Genomic DNA, 22702 nt, shown 5'->3' with positions numbered 1-22702 from the left:
GCCACTGTTTCCCCGCCCACTTGTCTGTCTTGACTATTTAGACTGTAAGCTCTTCGGAACAGGACTTTATCTGCATATGTGTTTATACAGTGTCTAGCACAATGGGGCACCAATCTAGGTTGAGACACAACTGTAATACAAATAATAATTAGGGCTGTCAATTAATCACAGTTAACTCAAAAAAATTAATTGCGATTAATCACAGTTTTAATTGCACTGTTAAACAATAGAATAACAATTTAAATTTATTAAATATTTTTGTTTTTCAACATTTTCATATATATTGTATTCTGTGTTGTAATTGAAATCAGTATATATAGTTTTTATTATAAATATTTGCATTGTAAAAATGATAAACAAAAGAAATAGTATTTTTCAAATCACCTCATACAAGTGATGTAGTACAATCTCTTTGTAGTGAAAGCCCAACTTACAAATGTAGATTTTTTTTTGTTACATAACTGCACTCAAAAACAAAACAATGTAAAACTTCAGAGCCTACAAGTCCACTCAGTCCTACTTCTTGTTCAGCCAATCGCTAAGACAAACAAGTTTGTTTACATTTACAGGAGGTAACGCTGCCCACTTCTTATTTACAATGTCACCAGAAAGTAAGAACAGGCATTCACATGGCACTTTTGTAGCCTGCATTGCAAGGTATTAACGTGCCAGATATGCTAAACATTTGTATATCCCTTCATGCTTCGGCCACCATTCCAGAGGACATACTTTATGCTGATGACACTCGTTAAAAAAATAATGCATTAATTAAATTTGTGACTGAACTCCTTGGGGGAGAATTGTATGTCCCCTGCTCTGTTTTACCCACATTCTGTAATATATTTCATGTTATAGCAGTCTCGGATGATGACCCAGCACATGTTGTTCATTTTAAGAACACTTTCACTGCAGATTTGACAAAACACAAAGAAGGTATCAATGTGAGATTTCTAAAGATAGCTACAGCACTCAACCCAATGTTTAAGAATCTGAAGTGCCTTCCAAAATCTGAGAGGGATGGGGTGTAGAACATGCTTTCAGAAGTCTTAAAAGAACAACACTCCGATGCAGAAACTACAGAACCTAAACCACCAAAAAAGAAAATCAACCTTCTGCTGGTGGCATCTGACTCAGATAATTAAAATAAACATGCATTGGTCCACACTGCTTTGGATTGTGATCAAGCCGAACCCGTCATCAGCATGGACTCTTGTCCCCTGGAATGGTGGTTGAAGCATGAAGGGACATATGAATCTTTAGCACATCTGGCACGTAAATATCTTGTGACACCTGCTACAACAGTGCCATGAGAACGCCTGTAATCACTTTCAGGTGACATTGGAAACAAGAAGCGGGCAGCATTATCTCCTGCAAATGTAAACCAATTTGTTTGTCTGAGAAATTGGCTGAACAAGAAGTAGGGCTAAGTAGACTTGCAGGCTCTAATGTTTGCCATTGTTTTATTTTTGAATGCAAGTTTTTTTGGTACATAATTCTACATTTGTAAGTTGCACTTTATGATAAAGAGATTTCACTACAGTACTTGTATTAGGTAAATTGAAAAATACTATTTATTTTGTTTTATTAAAGTGCAAATACTTGTAATCAAAATTATATATAAAGTGAGCACAGTACACTTTGAATTGTGTTGTAATTGAAATCAATATATTTGAAAATGTAGAAAACATCCAAAAACATTTAAATAAATGGCATTCTATTATTGTTTAACAGTGCGACTAATCATGATTATTTTTTTTAATCGCTTGACAGCCCTAATAATAACCAAAACAATATATGTAAAGGCTTTCTCCTCTGGTCTCTAGCATAACAACAGACCTTTAGTGACTAGTGTGATCCTTTTATCAGTAACCTTGTTTATTTATAACCAAGGTTACCTCACATCCAAAATCTTGTACATCCCTCCACCTTGGAATAAAACTGTTTGCTCTCTGATGGATCTTTTTAAAATGTGATGTTTAAAATTGAACAGGAATTTCCCACAAGGTGTCGATGTGTCTCCGTCCGAACCCATTCACAAGACTCCAGCATTTTGAGATTCAAAAAGTGCAGCAAATGCAAAATATTTTCTCCCCTATTATTTTCATTGGTATATGCCTTTACACTTCCAAATTTCAGGGAAGAGTGGAAGTGGCAATGCCAAAATGCCAAAATAACACTGTTCTCTTGGTATTTCCAGCTCATTCAGAAACAGAAAATACCAGAAAAATAATAAGAATCCTATTTTCTTAAGATATCCGGTCCTTTTTTTTTTTTCAGATTTAAGGGGTTTAGACAAGCACCTAAACTTTTGAATTATTATCTGAACTAACTCTCGGAACCAGATTCACTCCTCACTAGTTTTCTCAGAGAATCACATCTACAAAGTAGTGAATCATGGTCTTAATTATTATTCAGTGGCTTACTAGGCTCATTTGTTGATTGTAGTTTATCTCGCAACAGGTGCAAGACATAATTAGTAAATATTTAAGAGAGCTAATTTGCTGGTTTGTTGGTATGCTTATAAGTAGCATAATGGCCCATCTCATGTTAAACTTTTAGCATGTACCAAATATTCAAATTCTAAATGCAGCTCTCTGTAGCAGATCTGCAGGGCCCCTACTATTCTGTGGCACTGCCATGACCAGTGAGAGAGTTCAAGAGCAGCTTTTTTACAGATTCGATACCATGTACCCATATTACCAAACTGAACGTTGGCTGCCCAGTTCCAGAGAACATGAAAACAGCCTACCTACCCTTATACACAACATAGTGGGGATGAGCAAACAGTTCACTGGCCATGTTTCAACCTGCCAAATCAAACACAAACATTGTGTGACCATTCTCAGGTTACAGGAGTGGTTTAGCCAGGGGCTATGCTCCTAGCCTAGCAAAGTGTCCAGCTCTGGCATGTGACCGGCGCCATCTTTTTAGCTTTTGCACTCTCCCCTAACTGATGAACCTGCAATGCACAAGTTGCCAATTCATTAGCTTCCCAGTGACAAGCCAGGAGACTCTACTACCAAATCCTGCCCTAATGACAGACCCCATTGCTCTCCGAATTCCCTCGTCTTCTCACCCCCTATAACAAGGGATAGTACCAGGGCCAGCTCTGGCTTTTTGGCCGCCCCAAGCAAAAAACAAAAAACGGGGCGGCCAGAATGGCAAAGCAAAAAAAAAAAAAACAACAACCTGTGGCGCAGCCAGAGCGCAGGTGCAGGGGGACCGGCTGTGGGGGGCGGGAGGGAGAGGGAGCGGACAGGAGAGAGAGAGAAGGGGGTGGCGAAGGCTACAGCAGGGGCGCTGCCACGTGGCCCCTCCCACTGCGCCGCCTCCTGCCGCCTGCCGCAAGGGCTCCGCTCCGGTCGGCAGGGAGGGAAGGAAGAGGACTGCCCTGCAGGGCGCTCTGGTTCTCTGCACCGCCGCCCCCTACAGGGCGGCCGGAGCGGAACAAGAACAAAAAAAAAAAAAAAAAGCAGCGGCCGTGCCGCCCTAGGATTGGGCAGAATGCCGCCTCCAACAATCTGCCGCCCCAAGCACCAGCTTGCTCAGCTGGTGCCTGGAGCCGGCCCTGGATAGTACCACAAAATGCCTCTTCCCAAGTGACTTACCAACTACCAAACCCTAGTTATTTCTTCAGATATCAATTGTATGCACTGAATTCTTCTCAGAACTGCCAGCCCCACCCACTTCCATTCAAATACATAACATTCTTAGGAACCACCTCTGCCAGGAAGGAATGGGGGGAGAGAGGGGTTAAATAAGAGCAGATGAAAACCTATTCATATTTATGCTAGGGTCAACATGTTAACTACTAGAGCGAGAAGAAAAATGTGAGGAGTTTTTCCCAGAGTTTTCATGAAAAATGGATCCACTTTTCACTGAAAAATATGAAATCAAAATTCTTCAACCAGCTCCATATTAATTACCTTAAATACAGCTTCCTTCTAAATCCACTATTAATTCCTCACAGGTGTGAGAGTTTGTCAAACTTCTACATCTGAAATATCTGCTCTTCTGAAAACGTGTGAGAGAGAAGTAACAAAATTGGCATTAGAAGATAAATGGACCTCTCCCTCCTCTCACATTTCCATATTACTTACACACACACACACACACACGATGAATCTGGCATTAAAAAGGGAAGATTTGGCACAGTTTTCAAGTTTTCTAGAATTGCAAACTGTAATTTGAATACTGAGTCTGCTTTTGTGTCAGGTGCTCATCAGGCCCAAGCCAAGAGTATCCCGAGACAGAGTGGGACTCAAGTAATGAATGCACAGCTTAAACAGTCTACACTTGCCCAACACACCCTGCAACTCCCAGAAGTAAGGGAAGGACCTAGCCAGGGGTCTAATTTTTCTGTATTTTGTCAGATATAAATTATATTAGAATTTTCAAACTGTATAAAATCTTACTGCATATAAAATAAGGGACAATATTTCAAGATGGGGTCCTGAAATCATCCAATAACTGAAGGAAATATTTTGTATGAAATGAACAACAATGCAACACAAACTCTTACATGTCACAGAGTAGCAGCCGTGTTAGTCTGTATCCGCAAAAAGAAGAACCGGAGTACTTGTGGCACCTTAGAGACTAACAAATTTATTAGAGCATAAGCATATATGCATCCGAAGAAGTGGGCTGTAGTCCACGAAAGCTTATGCTCTAATAAATTTGTTAGTCTCTAAGGTGCCACAAGTACTCCTGTTCTTCTTCTTACATGTCAATTATTTGCATGTGAAAATACATCACCTAAATGTAGGCACCCATTTATGTTTCTAATTAAATGTAGGCACCCATTTATGTTTCTAATTAAATTTACTAAATATACACTTGCAAGAGAAATTCATCCCAGCAGGAAGACTATGCCCCATTTAAGCCCCCAAAATATTGCTGAAGTGAGATTTACTTGGTGTACCGTCTGCTGTTCCTCTGCCCAGGGGTGCCTTTCTCTTTTGCGAGCTTCAGTAGTTGTCCATGCCCTCAGCCTACCCACTTCTTTCTTTGCCTTCACTGAGGCATGTAGTAATGTTTGTTCTCTTCACCATTTTCAACAAGTGGATCTGGAGTGCGTGAATGTGACATGAACAGTCAGACACACAACTGTTAATTTTAGGCATCACTCTTCAGCCAAACTTCTTGAAAATTTAGCCATCATTTAAGCCTGGGTTCATAAATCATATGGACAGAAAGAATCACATGGATCTTTCTTCTTGCATCTTTTCACCCTTCACTCCAATTTCTAATCTGAACATGAAAACCTCCAAAGAATGTGCCTTGACTCCTTTCCTTGGTGATCAACTCCAGTGACCACTTCCCCGGATGGTTAAAAGTATTTCCTGAGGTCTAACCTAATATTTTCTGTCTTTAGTTCTGAGAATATCAGATTTAGTTTCAGGGAGAGTTTTAATATCACAATAGTCTAATCACTGTAGTTTTTTGAGAGTCCCACAGCAAGCTGAAATGAAAAGAACAGTAATGCAAGAAATTACTTATGTTGTTACTGCTTTTATTTTGTTTAAGACAGAACTGGGTGAACCTCAGAAATAGATTTTGCTGCAGTAGAATGTATAATATTTTTTCAATGGATATGGCCGAAGCCCCATTGCTTGAGTCAGGTAAAACCGAACACAGCAAAAAACTCAAAAACATGACTCAGGGAAAAATCCTTCACTGGCAAGGGGATAAATAAAATATGTCATTTCCACTGCTAATTTCTAGAATTCTCCAGTTATCTATGGTTTCTTCTTGCCTATGGTGATTACATGACCCCTTCACTAACCTCTTGGGCTCTCATAACAGAACCAGAATTTAGAATTACAAATACATAGATGAACAAAAAAAATTGTACTGAAAAAAGATATTTAGAAGTTAATAAATCACAATTCCACATGGTGAAAATTGATGGCCCCTTTGCAATACAAATGCTACCTCAATCAACTCTCCATACAGAGAAAGTTATTTCCAGTGCTAACAATTGCTGTACACTTGTAGGACACATGCATTGTAAAATCCTGCTCCCATTAAACAGTTCATTGTTCACAAATGGAACAGTGTTTATAAAGGAAATAAAGCCCAGTTTCAATAAATATCTGCAGTCTAACAGATGTTTCCTACTATCTAAGCAAAACAAGTACATGCCTGATTCATGAACCACTTTTTTTGCCCCACCAAAAAATGCTTGAAAGTTAGGTCTGTTGAAAAATAAACATTATTCAACTAAATAACTTTGAAAAAAACTGAGGGCAGCCTCTTTGTTCTGAAACTGCAGCTGTTACTAAAACAAATGTATTTGATAGATGCAGCTCTTAACTTCGCGCTGAGTGCTGTCTGAATGGAAGCTTAAGTCTAGATTAGGAGGGATGTAGCATGAAAATTACACTTCTGATTCATGCTGGAAAGAAGAAAATAAGGTATGTGGCTAATGACAAAGAAATATTAAGTATGCAGTATGTCTGCATCCACTTGAAATTAAAATGCTCTGTTCAAATTCTCTTTTTTCCACCTATTTCAACAAACACGGATCAGGGCCACAATGGAACTCTAATATAAATGATGATATTATTTTACAATTGCTTCAGATTTACACACACACACACACACACACACACACACACCAGCTTGCTATATCCTAAGGCATTTATAAAGTAAAGGAGTATGGGTGCTGCCGCTCACAAGGTATGGCTACGCTGAAATAAAACCCGGAGGTTGGACTGTGCCAGCTGACTGGCTCATGGGCCTCACGCTAAAGGGCTGTTTAATTGCAGTGTAGAGGTTCAGATTGGAGCTTTGGCTCCAGAACCCTGTGAGGTGGGAGGGTCCCAGAGCACAGCTCAAGCATCTACACCTCAATTAAACAGCCCCTTAGCCCAAGCCCAAGTCAGCTGGCACAGGCCAGCCGCCGGTTTTTATTTGCAGTGTAGCCATACTTGTAGGGGCTCCAGTGCTACCCAGAATCCCAACAGCACAACGCACAGCAGCCCTGCTTCTGACACAACACAGCTCCCAACACAGCCCCTACACAGAGCTTTGCAAGGCAGTCCTTGGAGGACAGCATTATGGCTGTTTTTACAGTGCTTGCACTGCAGGAACCATCTAGCAGGCAGATCGGGGGCTTTTTTATGCCAGCTAGGCTCTTTTACCTGGCACAAAGGGGTTGGTGCAGAGGTGAGGATCTTGCCCTAGTTGTTTTTCAAAAGATTCACTCAAGATTTCAGTGTTACTGGGTGACGGTGAGATTCTCTGCACTAGTACTTATGTCTCATTTATAATGAAATTTATATTTTTCAAGTCTTTAGGCCCAAGGCACCAGGAGAATTTTTAATTCAAGTGACAAGAGCGTATTTCACAAGACCCTCCTTGGATTTGTTCCTGAAAGGTTATTTCCAAGGGAATATTTTGTCACTAGGATTTGTAATGAACTCTGGGGCTTAAGGTGAAATGTATCATTTGGAAGAATTCTTTGTGCTACAGAAACCCTGCTGGATCTCCACATGGGCAGAAGGGCAAACATGGAGCAGCCATGTAGGGAGTAGGGGGCATCTGCACTTCCTGAGTGCTGGGAAGGAGAAGCTCTGAATGGCACAGAGGGGAGTCCTGAGGCGCGGCTAGAGAAGGGACCATTGGATCGATTATTACATGGATTCAGTGACCAGGCATGCCTATATGGCCTGGAGCAGGGGTCGGCAACCTTTCAGAAGTGGTGTGCCGAGTCTTCATTTATTCACTCTAATTTAAGGTTTTGCGTGCCAGTAATACATTTTAATGTTTTTAGAAGGTCTCTTTCTATAAGTCTATAATATATAACTAAACTATTGTTGTATGTAAAGTAAATAAGGTTTTTAAAATGTTTAAGAAGCTTCATTTAAAATTAAATTAAAATGCAGAGCCCCCGGACTGGTAGCTAGGACTCAAGCAGTGTGAGTGCCACTGAAAATCAGCTTGCGTGCCGCCTTTGGCACGCATGCCATAGGTTGCCTACCCCTGACCTGGAAAAACAACAGCTGCTATATCAGCCCATAATCTGAAGTGGAAGATACAGAGGGCAGCACTATGGCCCCATGGCTTGAGGTTGGAATCAATCCCCTATCCCAGTCTCTGCGTTAGTTTCCCTACAGAAAATCTGTTTATCCAGGTGGCATAAATATCACCCACACTGAGAGAGTGTCTTTGATGCACCTTAACAATTGAAGCATTTTCTCTTTGGACTCCCCTGTCTGGAGTACAGTTTTCAATTCTAGTAAGAGGGCTTCCTTAAAAAGTAATATTGGGAAAGAGAAATGTTTAAAAACCATATGGTAAATGTATATACCACTTCATGACCCACCTGTTTCACTCCACTAATGGCAGCAGCCTCCATCACCCCTTTCTCTGCCTCTCCCATAAGCACCTTCGTGCATTCTTCCATGCTGCCCTTATGCATGGGACACCCTCCTCAAATCAAGGTCTAAATTCACTCCTCTGCCTGGCTCAAATCCCTTCTTAAGATCCATCTCTTCTGTAATGCCCATGGTAACTGACTAATGAGAATTGCCAGGTGGGTGAAAAAGAAGTCGATTTAGTAATATATTTTATTAAATTACTTCAAAAGCCTCCCACTTGTAAACATAGATAACATATATAACCTTTTGTTCCTGCCTTCCCCTCCTTATCTCACTGCCTCCACTGTGTTCTAAACCAAACTGTCCTGTCTTGTTCTTATTTAATCTGTAAAATGCTTAGGACAGGGGCTGTCTTATTTTATGCTTCTACAGTAGCTAACACAATGGGACCCTGATTGGGGCCTCTCTACACTATTTTAATACAAATAATACGATTGTATAATTTGATTGCAATGAAATTTATAATCACTACAAAGGGGCAATATTAATATTAGAAATGTAAAGAAAATGACTTGTTCAGAGATTGCTTTTGGGAATATTTCAAATTTTCCCATCAAACTCATTTACAGGGAGGGATTTTTTGCTCTGTCTTTTTCTTTCACCCAATAATCCTATTTGTCCTTTAATGTTAATCTTAAGTGTTCTCTTCACACTGTCAGCATTTTATAAAGAAGTGGCAGCTCAGAACTAATTGGATTTGTCAAACAATCATAGCTTAACAGTTTTGTGAACTGTAACCACCATGAATAGCTACAGAAAAACCTGCAGATGTTATTTCCAAGAAAAAAAATCTTCGTCTTAAAGTCGTTTGTGAGAAGACATAATTTGTTCCATAATTCAAACCCAAATTCTTAGCAACATAATGAGGTGATGTGTGTAACTAAGCTGAAAGGTAATGTGTAAAATCTGTGCAAATGATCATTTGCAGTTAAATCACAAATTAAAATTCACCTATTTTCGCTCCTACTCAATTTGCCCTAGCCTTGAAAAATAAATTTTTCACTCTTCATTGACTTAACAAAGACCTAGGGCTCAGTGTCTGTTGTTCTTATAGGCACTTTGAAAAGACAGATTATGAGAACTCTTAGTTGTAACTGTTGTGATAGAAATGTAAAAATATAATTTAATGAAAAAGGGCCAATGCACAATCATAGAACAAGGCTATTTAATTAATTATAGTTTGCATTTTTGTAGTGCCTTCCCCAGGAAGATTTTAAATTAAAGCCTCACAACACCAGTATTAAAACAGGCAATTATTATCCCCAGAATACCAGGGAGAACAGAGGTACTGAAAGAGTAAGGAAGTTTTCCTAGAATACACAGGAAGACTATAGGAGAGATAGGAACAGAACTTAGATCTCATGTCTCCAAGTCTTGTGCTTTATGAACTAAATCAATTTTCTGCACTTCTTGTTACATAAATTATATTTTAATAGGGTGACCATACATCCCATTTTGGCCAGTCCAGTCTCCTTTTTAAGCCCTGTCCCTGGTGTCCTGATTTTTTTTGGCAAAACTGGGCATTTGTCACATTTGCTCTTCCCAACTGATCATCAGTTGGAAAGAGCAAATGGGACAAATGCTCAGTTTTGCCTAAAAAAGTGGTGGGGAGTGTCCCCCAGTGGGGTGTGGAACATTCAGTGGGGGAGGAATGAGTGGCAACACCAGCCCCACATGGCAGGGCTCAGGTGAGCAGTGATGCCAGGTGGCTTGGGACAGCCCTGAGTGCGAGAGGGGGCTCGGGCCAGCTCTATACTGGGGAGAGGGTTTTCAGGTGAGACCTGCACCGTATTCCATTTTCCCTTTGGAAAATATGGTCACCCCATTTTTAAGATACAGGATCAGATTCTCTAATCCCTATGTGTTACTCTGATGTGCAGAGGCAATAGAAACTGCCCACACCTTTACTGCCAGGGATTTCCTCAGTATGAGGGGAGTCACTGGCAAGTATAGAGGTGTAATAGCTGTTCCCATGCCACCCCCCCTTGAAGCTCCCAGGAGGGGGATCCCATTGGGGTGAGGTTGGTATCAGGTACCAGGGCAAGCTATATTTGGCTATCCTTAGCAGATACTCCCTTAGGAGTTGTTACCCATCGGGCAGGTGCTTGGAACTCCAACAGGGCTTCAATCTCAACTCAATGAGAGGGCCCACCTTCTCTTTCTCTTCCCCTGGCCCCACATACACATTGGCCTTTACTGCACTCAGGAAAGAAAGGGCAGAGCAGAGAATCTGGGCCAGAGGAATGTATAAAATCCCAGTATCTATATTTCCTTTCAAATAAATAGAATTCCTGTGAGCTATTTGAGGCCTTATTACAATTTTTTAAAAATATTATAATTATGCAGGCATAGCCTGGAATTTTCTCTGTATCTGCGATGTATATCACCAGGTGGTATATCACCAGTTGGTGATATACTGTATTGGCTTCTGTGGGCTGGGAGCTTCAGATTAGTGCATTTTAAACACACATAGTGGTCAACTGAAACACCTATCTTTGCCACTAAATGGCGAAGGTAAAATAAGTGTGAATACTGTATAGGGTTACCATATCTCATAAATAAAAAAAGAGGACCCTCCACGGGCCCTGGCCCCGCCCATTTCCCCACCCCTAGCCCCACCCCAACTCCGCCCCTTCCTTAACTCCGCCCCCTCCTCCCTCCCACTCCCAGCCAGGGGGAAAGGGCTGCCCCAGCGCTACCGGCTTCAGGATTTGCCGGGCAGCCCCCAGACCCTGCGCCCCCAGCCGGCGCTTCCCCAGCGCAGCTGGAGCCCGGGAGGGGAAGCGCCCAGCCGGCATTTTCCCGGACATGTATGGCTTTTTGGCAATTCCCCCCGGACGGGGGTTTGATTGCCGAAAAGCCGGACATGTCCGGGAAAAACCGGACATATGGTAACCCTATGCATGGCAGAAGCCTGTAACCAGAGCTCCCCACCAGCGTCCATGGAGCTGCACAAGCTCCGGGTCACTCGGGGATTCTGCACCAAGGGGCTGACTGTGAGCTGCACCCCAGCAAAGCCCTGGCTGGGCTGGGGAGGGGGTGTGCCCACCACCCCTGTGATAAGTGAGGGAGGGTCCCCAAAGCCCTGGTGAGCAGATCTTCCCTTCTCTCGCTCCGCTCTCGAGGAGCCGCCTGCCCAAAGCATTGCTCCAAAGCACTGGTTCTCAATCGATTTCCCATTGTGGGCAGCACATGCGGCTTTCTGGGGGTTCTATGGGCTGCAGCCACACAAGATACGCGCTCCCTGTATGGCCCTGAGGATGGCACATGGGCTGCAGCCGGGTGCTGATTGGGCTGCAAGCCGCTGGCGGGCTGAGAATCACTGCTCTAAAGAGCCATAGCGTGCTCGCTCCACGTGAGGCTGAGTTAGCTGCCCCTACAGCACCTGCCAGAAGAGGGCAGTCATGACCCGATTGCACCCTCCTGCCCCTTCTTCAACCACACAAACGTTGGGGTGGATTGGGAGTTGAACTGAGAGGCTAGGCAAGCTTCGCCCACAGCAATGCCATGCCCCTCGTGGCTGGCCTGCAGCACCCTGCCACACCAGCCTGATCCCCAGCCCTGCCATGCAGCACCCCCTGCTCTGCCAGCCCCCCCAATGCACCACACACCTGCTCTGCAGCACCCTGTGCTCCACCAGCCCGATCGCCTCTGGCCTGCGCTACACGGCCCCTGCTCTGCCAGCCCAGGACCCCCTCCCTAGTGCTGTCTCTCAGCTCCCAAAGGATTTGAAGTGGCTGGTATGTGAAGCCCAGCACCTGACCTAGCCCATGGCATCCCTCAGTGGCACTAGCATGTTTGCATCAATCTCCTGTCTGCAGACAGACTCCCCCTCCCCCGTTACAGATTTCTCCCCCCCCCCGTGCCCCAGGCCGGGCTGAGCCACGGTGGGGTCCCTGTCCCTTTAAGAGCAGGGCTGGGCTGAGCCGAGCCGGCGGGGGGGTGGCTCCGCTCCCTGCTGCAGCCTAATGCCGGAGCCTGGGCTGAGAGCCAGGCTCGTGTCCTGCACCAGCTCCGGGAAGGGGCTTTTCTGCGGCTCCCCCAGTCCCCCCCCGGGCCGAGCCGCCACACGGTAGGGGCGGGTTGCTTGAGGCAGGGCAGGACCCGGTGGGGCCGAGCGCTGAACAGGCCCGGCAGGACTGTGCGGGGGCTGCTGGAGGGGGAAGCTGGGGAAGGGGTGGCATGGCCCAACCCCCTGGGGCTGCCTGCCCCGCGGAGGAGGCAGAACGGCACAAGCCGCAGCAGGACCCCAGCCCCCCGGGGGAGGGGATCTGGGACCAGCCCAGGGAGGCAGGAGCAGTCCCGGGGGTGCTGGGCGTGTGCAGGGCAGAGCCCTGGGAGAGCCCCAGCCCCGCGGCGGGCAGCGCTGCAGAGGAGGAGCCCGCGCTCCCCAGAGGGCGAGGGGAGCCCCAGGCAGGGGGAGCCGGGCCGCCTGCACCCACCGCTTGCGGCTGCTCCCAGTACCACTTTCAGCCGGCGGGGCTGCCCTATCAGCGGCTTTTGGGTCTTTAAATAGCCGTCCGGGGGGAATCCCGGACATTTTTAGCTTTTGACAAATTCCCCCCGGACGGCTATTTAAAGACCCAAAAGCCGGACATGTCCGGGGAAACCCGGACGGATGGTAACCCTAATACTGTACAGGTCACTCAAGGATAGGGTGACCAGATGTCCTGATTTTATAGGGACAATCCCGATATTTGGGACTTTGTCTTATATAGGCACCTATTACCCCCCCATCCCATCTCCCGCTTTTTCACACTTGCTGTCTGATCACCGCACTCAAGGAATACGTACAAGTAGGCATAATGGGTTCAATCTTGGTGAGGTATGGAGCACCCTCAAAATGCATTCATTTTAATGAAGACTGAAAATGCTCAGTACATCTCAGGAGTAGGAGCAGTGTTAATGAGGAGAGGTTTCTGTACATAAGCAGAAGTGCATCTACAGAGTTACATTCCCAACTCTGGATGCTATTATGGAAAAATCAAAGTATGGGATTGGCACGCAGGCAAAAATGCGAAACACGAAGCATTTGCTTCCTGTGAATTTCAGAGAGCAAACCAATATAACATTCATATTGCTGCTTGAATACAGGAATCAAGCTTGCAAATAGTAGAGAAAATCACTACACATGTTGAAAGGTTTCAGAGTAGCAGCCGTGTTAGTCTGTATCCGCAAAAAGAAGAACAGGAGGACTTGTGGCACCTTAGAGACTAACAAATTTATTAGAGCATAAGCTTTCGTGGACTACAAGAAGTGGGCTGTAGTCCACGAAAGCTTATGCTCTAATAAATTTGTTAGTCTCTAAGGTGCCACAAGTCCTCCTGTTCTTCTTCTTACTACACATGTTGTATATGGAGAATAAGTGTACACAAATTCCATTGATGGTCAAAGAGCAGCAACTTAGCAATTTTTGAAAACGTTTCCCCTTTTAAGAGTGTTCACACTGTGCATTTAGAAATATATGCCTCTTTCCTGGATTCATGCTATCCCTTACATCACTTGAATGTGACCTCAGAAGCAGAATGACTGAATCTCAATTTTGTATAATTTAAATATAAGATGCATTATGCATCTATCATTTAAATTATGCTAAAAGTTGGGATACCTAGAAGTGAGTGACAGGAAAATAAGCCCCATGTATTATACAAAATGCTACGTTTGTGTTTCATTTTACTCTGTAACTAAACGAGGAAAACCCATTTACTACATATAAAGGCCAACATTTTTAAATGTAAATACTCAAAGTTAAGCATCTAAATCTGTATTTAGGGACCAAAACAGAATATAAGACTTGATTTTCAAAAATACTAACCAGCCTCAACTCCTAATGACTTTAGTGGAGCTGCTGGTACTCAGCCCTTTAAAAATCAGTAATTTTTTATTTAAGTGCCTTAATGTGGACTTTGATGCCTAGCTTTATCCACACACATTTGAATATTTTGGCTTCAGGTTTCTGTCTTTGAGCCAGTTCTCTCTAGCAATCCATAGTGAGTTTGTTAGACTAAATATAGACATGTATGTTTCCTAGTATATCCTGCTCATTCAACATGTACAGTGAGGTGCATTTAAAAATACATTTCTGTTACCAGTTCCAGTGGTATTTCCAATTTTAAGTACACCGCTACCCCGATATAACGCGACCCGATAAAACATGAATTTGGATATAACGCAGTAAAGCAGTGCTCTGGGGGGGGGGGAGGCGCACGTTGGTGGATCAAAGCAAGTTCGATATAACACGGTTTCACCTATAACGCGGTAAGATTTTTTGGTTCCCGAGGACAGCGTTATATCGAGGTAGAGGTGTATGTAGAATATCACTAGAATGAGTAACATCTTTTAATACTGGAATTAATTTTTAAGGGTTTCTACTCTATATTTATTACAACACTACAAATCCCAACCAAAATCCCAAATCCCAATTTATTTTCTCTATAGCAGACAAAACCGAACCCCCGGATTTGAATGCACCTCAACTTGGGGAGAGTGGAGGGAGTAGGGATAGGCCATAGATACAATATCCAGATCTGAATCTAAACTTTCCCAAAGTCAAGGTATTCAGATTCAGTCTATAACAGACAGCTATTAGAACTAAGTGATTTAGGAGCCTGAGTCCTATTTTCAAAAGTGAAAATCAATGGGATTTAGTTTTTCAAGTAGAACCATGTGAATAACTGATTTTTCAATTTACTGGGCATTTGAACAATTTGGGGGGGGGGGGAGGAGAAATCATTTTGGGTCAACTTGAAATGAATTTTTTCCAAATAGTCAGCAAACTGAAAACTTGAAAAAAAAATTAGTTTAGGGTCAAAAGAAATGTTTGTTTAGTTTTTGAATTTTTTAAAACTTTTAAAAAATTAATAACATTGAAGTAAATTTCTAAATGGAAACTCATTTCAATTTGAAAAATTGAATTGTTTCATTTTGAAGGTGTTTTTTTTTTTAAATGAAAACAACTTGGTGAATTTGACACAAATTTGCAAAATGTTTGTCAACCTGAATTTGCATTCTTGCAGCAAAAAAAAGTTTCAACCGAAATATTTCACCCAGCTCTACTTCCAACTGCCTAAAACATATCTGAAAACAAGATTTAAGACACTTTTGAAAATTTTACCCAAAATTTCAGATGCAGGTTTTGGTCAATAGCTATTAAAATGAATGTAAAGATTTTCTTACCTGTTGGTTTGTTAACTCCAAGGAATCCAGCTTGTCCTAGAGTTTTAAATACTTTGTGTGCCGGAAACTGTCCTTCTTCTTCCCATTTGTCCACAAATGGGTTAATCTCCTTGTCAATAATCTGCATTTGGAAAACAAATAAAGGAGCTCTTAAATCAAAGAGGTTTCTATAGAAACTGTGAATGCTTTGGAAATTAATTTTAAATAGGTATAATTTTTTCTATGTTAGCTTTAAATACTGTATTGTGAAAGAAATAAAAAAATATGTTTAACGCAGAATGGCACTAGTAACATTTTGAAAACTCTTGACTTTGCTTTCTGCTAGGTATATTAATCTCCATGGCTTAAAGTTGATGTCCATTAAAATTGCAAGTAAGGGCATGATACAAATGTAAATCCATTCTTTTAGAAAGTATAAATACTGACTGCATGAGAAGTTGTTATGAAAAGAAAAACCCTAGAACCCAAGAGAAATGGAAACCATCCCTATTTTTGCTACATTCAAATTAGTTTCTACATGGCATTATGAAGGAAGGCTTACAACAACCTCAGATGATTAACTTTCATGTGAAGGATGCAAATTACTTGGACTGGCTATGCACAATGATTTCATACACTACAAATAACAGTGGTGACAAAGGCCAAGCCACAAATGAAGACAGCCATGGAGAGGAGTCAAAATGCCTTAACTAACCAACCAGTCACAAAGGAATTCCTTGCCTAACTTGACCTAGACCCACGGTCCCTGTTAATTTGCAGCATTCTGGCTCTTGTTCCTGTTCCATGGTACTGTATACATCCCAGGTACAGAAGGACATTCAGACTCGCATCTGCTACTGAAATCCCAATATGGGATGCCCACACCCTCTACCCTCCCAGATACAAGCTTAGTGCTATTAGCTCTTAAATAAAACCAGTCAAAGGGATACACATGCAAAAATGGGATTGGGGTAAAGGAGATGGAAATACATTGGGCCAGCTCCTAGTTCATGCTCAGGCCTATTTGTGTCATGGAGCCTAAATGGGCAGCTGAGGACTCTCCTAGCATTGGAAAATCCTCGACTGGCATAGAGCCAACATAGCCAGCTCCACACTACCCACTCACATTGTAGCATGCGTGGTTGGGTTGTGACCAGAGTGCAGAATACTTCAGCAATCCCTGCCCATGCCCAGTATAAATAGTGGCCCAGAGTGGTCTCTTACTAGCCAGCATAATTTGAAGCAGCCTTCAAACTGCTCTAAATTATGCAGGGGTAATTGAGGCTGGGGCACAAGCCACTTTTGCTCCTCCACCAGGTACACCTGAAGATTGAACACATTAAATATCACGCATAGGTAGGGCCTTATCAAAATCACAGCTGTGAAAAATGTATCACGGACTGTGAAATCAGACCTGCCCCATGAAATCTAGCTATTGGAGGGGAGGGGAGGAGAGGGGCACGGCTGCGGGTGACCCAGCTGAGGGGTTCCTACTGTGCCCTGGCTACAGCTGCTAGTGCCCTCCAAGCTGGGGAGGGACAGGACTTACTCTTCCACTGAACAGCTGCTCTCAGGGAGAGATCAGACCCACCCCCAGGTACCTCCCGTGGAGCTTCCTGCATCTGCAGGAGGTTACCGGAGGTGGAAATGGGTCTGATCTCCCCCGTGCTGCTGGGAGCACCCTGCAACTACACGAGGTACCCGAAAGTGAGTCTGCTCTCCCTCAGAGAGCAGCAGTGCAGGGGAAGAGCAAGTCCTGTCCCTTCCCAGCCCAGCCGGGACTAGCAGCTAGGAGCTCATGGCTGGGGCGCTCCCAGCAGCACGGGGGAGATCAGACCCACCTCCACCTCTGGGAATCTCCTGTAGCTGCAGGAAGCTCCGGGCTGCTGCTTTCAAAGACCAGCTCTGAAGGCAGTGCAGAAGTGAGGGTAACAATCCCACGACCCCTCTACCACAGCTTTGTGACCACCCCATGACTTCCTTTTGGGATGGGAACCCCATGGTTACACCACCATGAAATTTCAGATATGAATATCTGAAAATGTGAAAATGACTAATTTCCAAATCCTATGGCCATGAAATTGAGTAGAATGGAGCATGAATTTTGTAGGGCCCTATAAATAAAACGTCAAAATTAAACACACACACTTTGGAATAAAAAAGTTGTACTATTTTTAATAAGGATAAAGACAGATTTTTAATCCGTGAAGGAGATTTTACTCCTCTCCAAGATAATGCTGTATTATAATATATACTATTTTTTATTCCAAGTGTTTACCTTTACCAGTCTTTTGTCCACACCAAATAAATAAGTCCTGTGGTGATAACTATTTCTTAGGGTTACCATTCGTCCGGATTTACCCGGACATATCCTCCTTTTTGTGTTAAAAATAGCGTCCGGGGGGGGAATTTGTAAATCACTCAAAATGTCCGGGATTCCCCCCCAGGCAGAGCGAGGTGCGGCTGGGAGGGCTGCAGAAAAGTCAGCCTCTCGCCTGGGGCTCTGGCAGCCAGAGCCCTTCCCCCCTGCAGCTTGCCGGGCTAGATTCCGGAGCAGCTGTAGAGCTCCTCCTCCCTCCGCCCCCCGCCCCGCATTCCAAGCCGGCCGGCCTGCCGGGCCGTTTGCATCGGCCTCGGCAGCTCCTCCTCCCCGGAAGCCCAGCGCCCTGCTCCGGCAGCATTGTGCAGGGCCAGGGACCGGGTTGTGTGTTGCACTGGGGAGCGCAGCCACGTGTCCGGCTCCGCACAGAGCCCAACACCATGTTCTGAGCAGCGGGGTAAGGGGGCCAGGGGGCAGGAGAAGGGGCAGGGAGGTTCTGGAGGGGGCAGTCAAGAGACGGCGGGGGTCGGGAGTTCGGGGGGGGGCTTTTGGGGGGGTGGAGAAGGTTTTGGGCAGTCAGGGTACAGGTAGGGGGTAGGGTCCTGGGGGGCAGTTGGGGGGGGTCTTAGGAGGGGGCAGTTAGGGGACAAGGAACAGGGAGGCTTAGGTAGGGGGTGGGGTTCTGGAGGGCAGTTAGGAGCAGGGGTCCCAGGAGGGGACAGTCAGGGGACAAGGAGCGGGGGGGTGGGGGGTTGGGAGTTCTGGGGGGGAGCTGTCAGGGGGCAGGGGTGGGGAGAGGGATCGGAGCAGTCAGGGGACAGGGAGCAGAGGGGTTTAGATGGGTCGGGAGTTCTGGGGGGGCTGTCAGGGGGTGGAGAGTGGTTGGATGGGGCGTGGGAGTTCCAGGGGTCTGTGTGGGGGTGGGGGTGTGGATAAGGGTTGGGGCAGTCAGGGGACAGGAGGCAGGGAGGCTTAGGTAGGGGGTGGAGTCCTGGGGGGGCAGTTAGGGGCAGGGGTCCCAGGAGGGGGCAGTCAGGGAACAAGGAATGGGGGGAGGGTTGGGGGTTCTAAGGGGGGGCGGGAAGTGAGAGGGGCAGGGGCGGGGCTAGGGAGGGGCTCCTCCCGTCCTCTTTTTTGCTTGCTGAAATATGGTAACCCTACTATTTCTTAATCTGGAAATAAATATTTCTGCTTCCCAAATCGCTAGGCTGAGAAGGAAGGGACCCTGTGGAGTTTCATTTTGAGAGATCTAGTTTTTGTACAGTCTTAAGAGAATTTCAGCCCATCCACACCGGCTTCCTGCTCTGCAGATGGCCAAGGAACACTGGATACCTCACATCAGGCAGCAAAAATTATTATTTCACTCCTAAAACCATATTCTGAAAAACAATTAAATTGGATGTTTAATTTATTCAATTATTTATAATCTCTCTCATAGTGAACATTGTCAATCACATGATTAGCAATAACAAAAATAAACTGCACATCCCTCTTCCCAGGTTGTATCTAGGACAGTCTTCCACTATGTTTATAAATTTTCATTCCAGATGCTTAAATACTCAAGATATAGACCCTTAACGTTGAGTTTGCTGTAGCAAAGTATGATTTTTTATTAATAGTGTTCTTTGTGAGACTTCACTTGATAGTGTCCAGGAAAATGACTGGAAGCGACTACTAACCATGAACAGAAATCTACCCTAATGTTCTTTCTGATGGAGCTCAGCAAAAGTAGGAAGTGGATGTACTAGAAGTGTTGCCTGTGTACTATAGCCATTGGGACTGAGTCCAGTGCTGCAGCCATCTGCATGCATTAGAAGTCAATGAAGTCAACGGAATGATTGCAGCATCAAGCTCATTTACATTTTCCATCAGTTTTGCAGAGTTTAACTGTTTGTCCTGTCCTGCTCATTTTTTGACCTTGAGTTATAGCTACAAGTATGAAACAGGACCAAAGTAAATTGATGTTTGAAAACAGTGTGATACAGTTTCACCAAAAATCACAGATCGCTCCTGCCTGACACCATCTTGGAGCTGTAAACAATATAACTGCACAAATCAACAATAGTGTATTCTACTAACGTCAGGGATAAGTAAGACTCATTTTCCAGATACTAGTAGCATCTCTTTTCCACCATTTTCCATACCCCATTACGAATGTCTGTATCTACGATAATGTGTTTTCACTGTATTGTCCCAAGACTTGGCTTCTTGTCATTTGTGTTGCCTATTTTAGAATGTATGCTCTTCAGAGCAAGAAACGGGTCTTACTCTATGTTTTGTAAAGTGCTGTGCTCATTTACGATGTTATATGATTATAAATAAAAATTATACTTGATGTCTTCTATCCTAGATAAGTATTCCAAATAACAAATATCCAACAGACTAACTGGAATATAGGGATACATTTTCAAAGGGCCTGTTACCCTATTTGCATGAACAATTTGGCTCACAAAATGTGTACTTATATTTTTGCACATTTATGTAAGCGAGATGTGGTTGCAAGTTTAAGTACTTGCATATCTACCTGATTTGCACTTGGAATCTAGTACTTAGGTGCAAGTACTCAGATTTGTGCCCACAATTGAATTTTGGATGCTTCACTTGCACTTGTTAAAAGCAGGTGCACGAACTGCAAGCATAAATTGTGCATGCAAAAGAGAAAATACCCATTCTAAAATCTAACCCATAAAGTGCATAGGAATAAATATTCAACGAGTTCACAAAGGAAATATTCCGCCACAATCACAGACAATCAAGTAACCTGCTGCTGATTATTCGCTTCATCATAAAAAGTGCAGAAGATAATGAGTGGCAATCTGTAGATTCGTTTACATCGGTGCGACATTTGCTGTATAGAAGACTAACATCGATACCTTCAGCAAGGTTCAAAGTGATCTCTAAGGCTGCATGTTGATGTGAGGGCTTGCATTTCTAGAGGAACTCCCAGTTACAGAGGCCAAACCTCTTAGCCTGACCAAGTAGGCCAGTGGTTCTCAACCAGGAGTACGCATACTCCTGGGGGTACGCAAAAGTCTTCCAAGAGGTACATCAACTCATCTAGATATTAACCTAGTTTTACAACAGGCTACATAAAAAGCACTAGCGAAGTCAGTACAAACTAAAATTTCTTACAATGACTTGTTTACACTGCTCTGTATGCTATCTAATGAAATGTAAGTACAATATTTATATTCCAATTGATTTGATAATTATTTGGTAAAACTGAGAAAGTAAGCATTTTTTCAGTAATAGTGTGCTGTGACACTTTTGTATTTTTACGTCTGGTTTTGTAAGCAAGTAGCTTTTATGTGAGGTGAAACTTGGAGTATGCAGGACAAATCAGACTCCTGAAAGGGGTACAGTAGTCTGGGAAGATTGAGAGCCACTGAAGTAGGCAAATCGCAAGGAAATTCAGTATCTACACTGAATCTAAATGGGAATCAGACTTCCTTTTTTAACATGCTGAGAAGCATGTGAAGAATGACAATACTGTCCTCTTGTTTAGGGTGACAGCATAAGAATTTCTCTCAAGTACGGTATACACATTTTCCTCATACTGCCTTACCAGAGTGTCACAATTCAAACCCAGAGGCAAGATCTCTGTAAAGGAGAGGAGGGTCAGTTTGCATACTAATGCAAGCTCCTGTCCCTCTGTGGAGACTGCCTGCAAGAGTGATATCATAGTTAATATCAATTATTATTCTTTTAGAAAACATGGATAGGTGCCCACTAGGAAACTGATCAAGCCAACGAACTCTAGTAATGTCAGATGACATTAACAACAACAAACCTTTTTATAAAGTAATCTGTACTAAACTGTATCAAAAACAGCATCTGCAGCTCAGTGTTCAGGAAAGGAGAAATGGGAGGAGAGAGAGGCAGCATTTTTTTTTTTTGGTTTGGGGTTTTGTTGTTATGGATTATTTCAGCATACACGTAAAATAAACACATGGAAATTCCTCTTCAGAAAATCCCCAGGTAGTGCCACATGAAACTACAGCATATTTGACTGTTCAACTAAAATTTCCCTTACATTGGGGTGAATTTTTAATTAATACTAAATAATATTTTTAATCTTATCAGAAATAGTATATGGCATAACTTAATTCTACCAACATACAATAGGTTTTCCTGTTTTGGCCAAAAACACACACATTTCTATATGATTTTACTACAGCAAAATAATGTCAACAGAACACATTTTGAACATGACAAAACAGGTTTGCTTAGACAGAACAACTCTTCCCTTTGTATATCTACTTCCAAAATACATAAATTGAACAGATTTGTATGCGCCCAATAACTTGGGGGGAGAGGGGAGACTCTTAATCCAACATTTTTTTAAAATAGATTACTGCCAAAAGTTTCATATGAAAATAATTTTTTACTCAGAAATTTTAATAGTGTTTTTCTTAAATTGAAAAAAATAATCTCTGGGATTTCTACTCAGCACACCGATCTATAGTTAGCCCTGCAACTCTATACTGCTTCTAGGAAAAATTATTAACTTTGTTAAATTATTTAACTTTGTTAAATTCTCACTGCATTCTGTACCAAGCATACTGTTCCTAGAAGAGCAAAAAATGTAATCAAATGAATTTTGGCACTGAAAGTAAAAATAAATGTCCTTTAGTGACTAAAGATCTTTTCCCGTTAGTCATCGGTGAGCTCAGCTTCCACGTAGCAATTTGAGATTCAAAGCTTAAAAACAATATTTAAACCACAACTTTTAACCTTTACAAGCATTGTACTTATTACTTCTTATCCCTCATTTTACTACTTCTTATGCCTCATTTTATACTATTATTGTACAACGTATTTTTGTCCATCGTTAGCAGGATAA

At 43.2% G+C, this 22702-nt stretch overlaps 1 protein-coding gene across 3 annotated transcripts in view; it reads right to left on the bottom strand.

Annotated features, from left to right (window-relative positions):
- LOC101941250 (probable acyl-CoA dehydrogenase 6) overlaps positions 1–22702 on the bottom strand; it is a 159208-nt gene that overhangs the window by 111556 nt on the left and 24950 nt on the right. For all 3 annotated transcript variants that reach the window (XM_005308553.4, XM_065583110.1, XM_065583111.1), the window contains exon 2: positions 15561–15681. In XM_005308553.4, coding sequence (XP_005308610.1) covers positions 15561–15681 — 121 coding nt within the window. The remainder of the gene's footprint in view (positions 1–15560; positions 15682–22702) is intronic.

This window comes from Chrysemys picta, chromosome 2 (assembly GCF_011386835.1).
Source record: "Chrysemys picta bellii isolate R12L10 chromosome 2, ASM1138683v2, whole genome shotgun sequence".
Classification (NCBI taxonomy): domain Eukaryota; kingdom Metazoa; phylum Chordata; order Testudines; family Emydidae; genus Chrysemys; species Chrysemys picta.
Note: the sequence above shows the minus strand (reverse complement) of the source record. Positions and strands in the feature narration are given on the sequence as shown.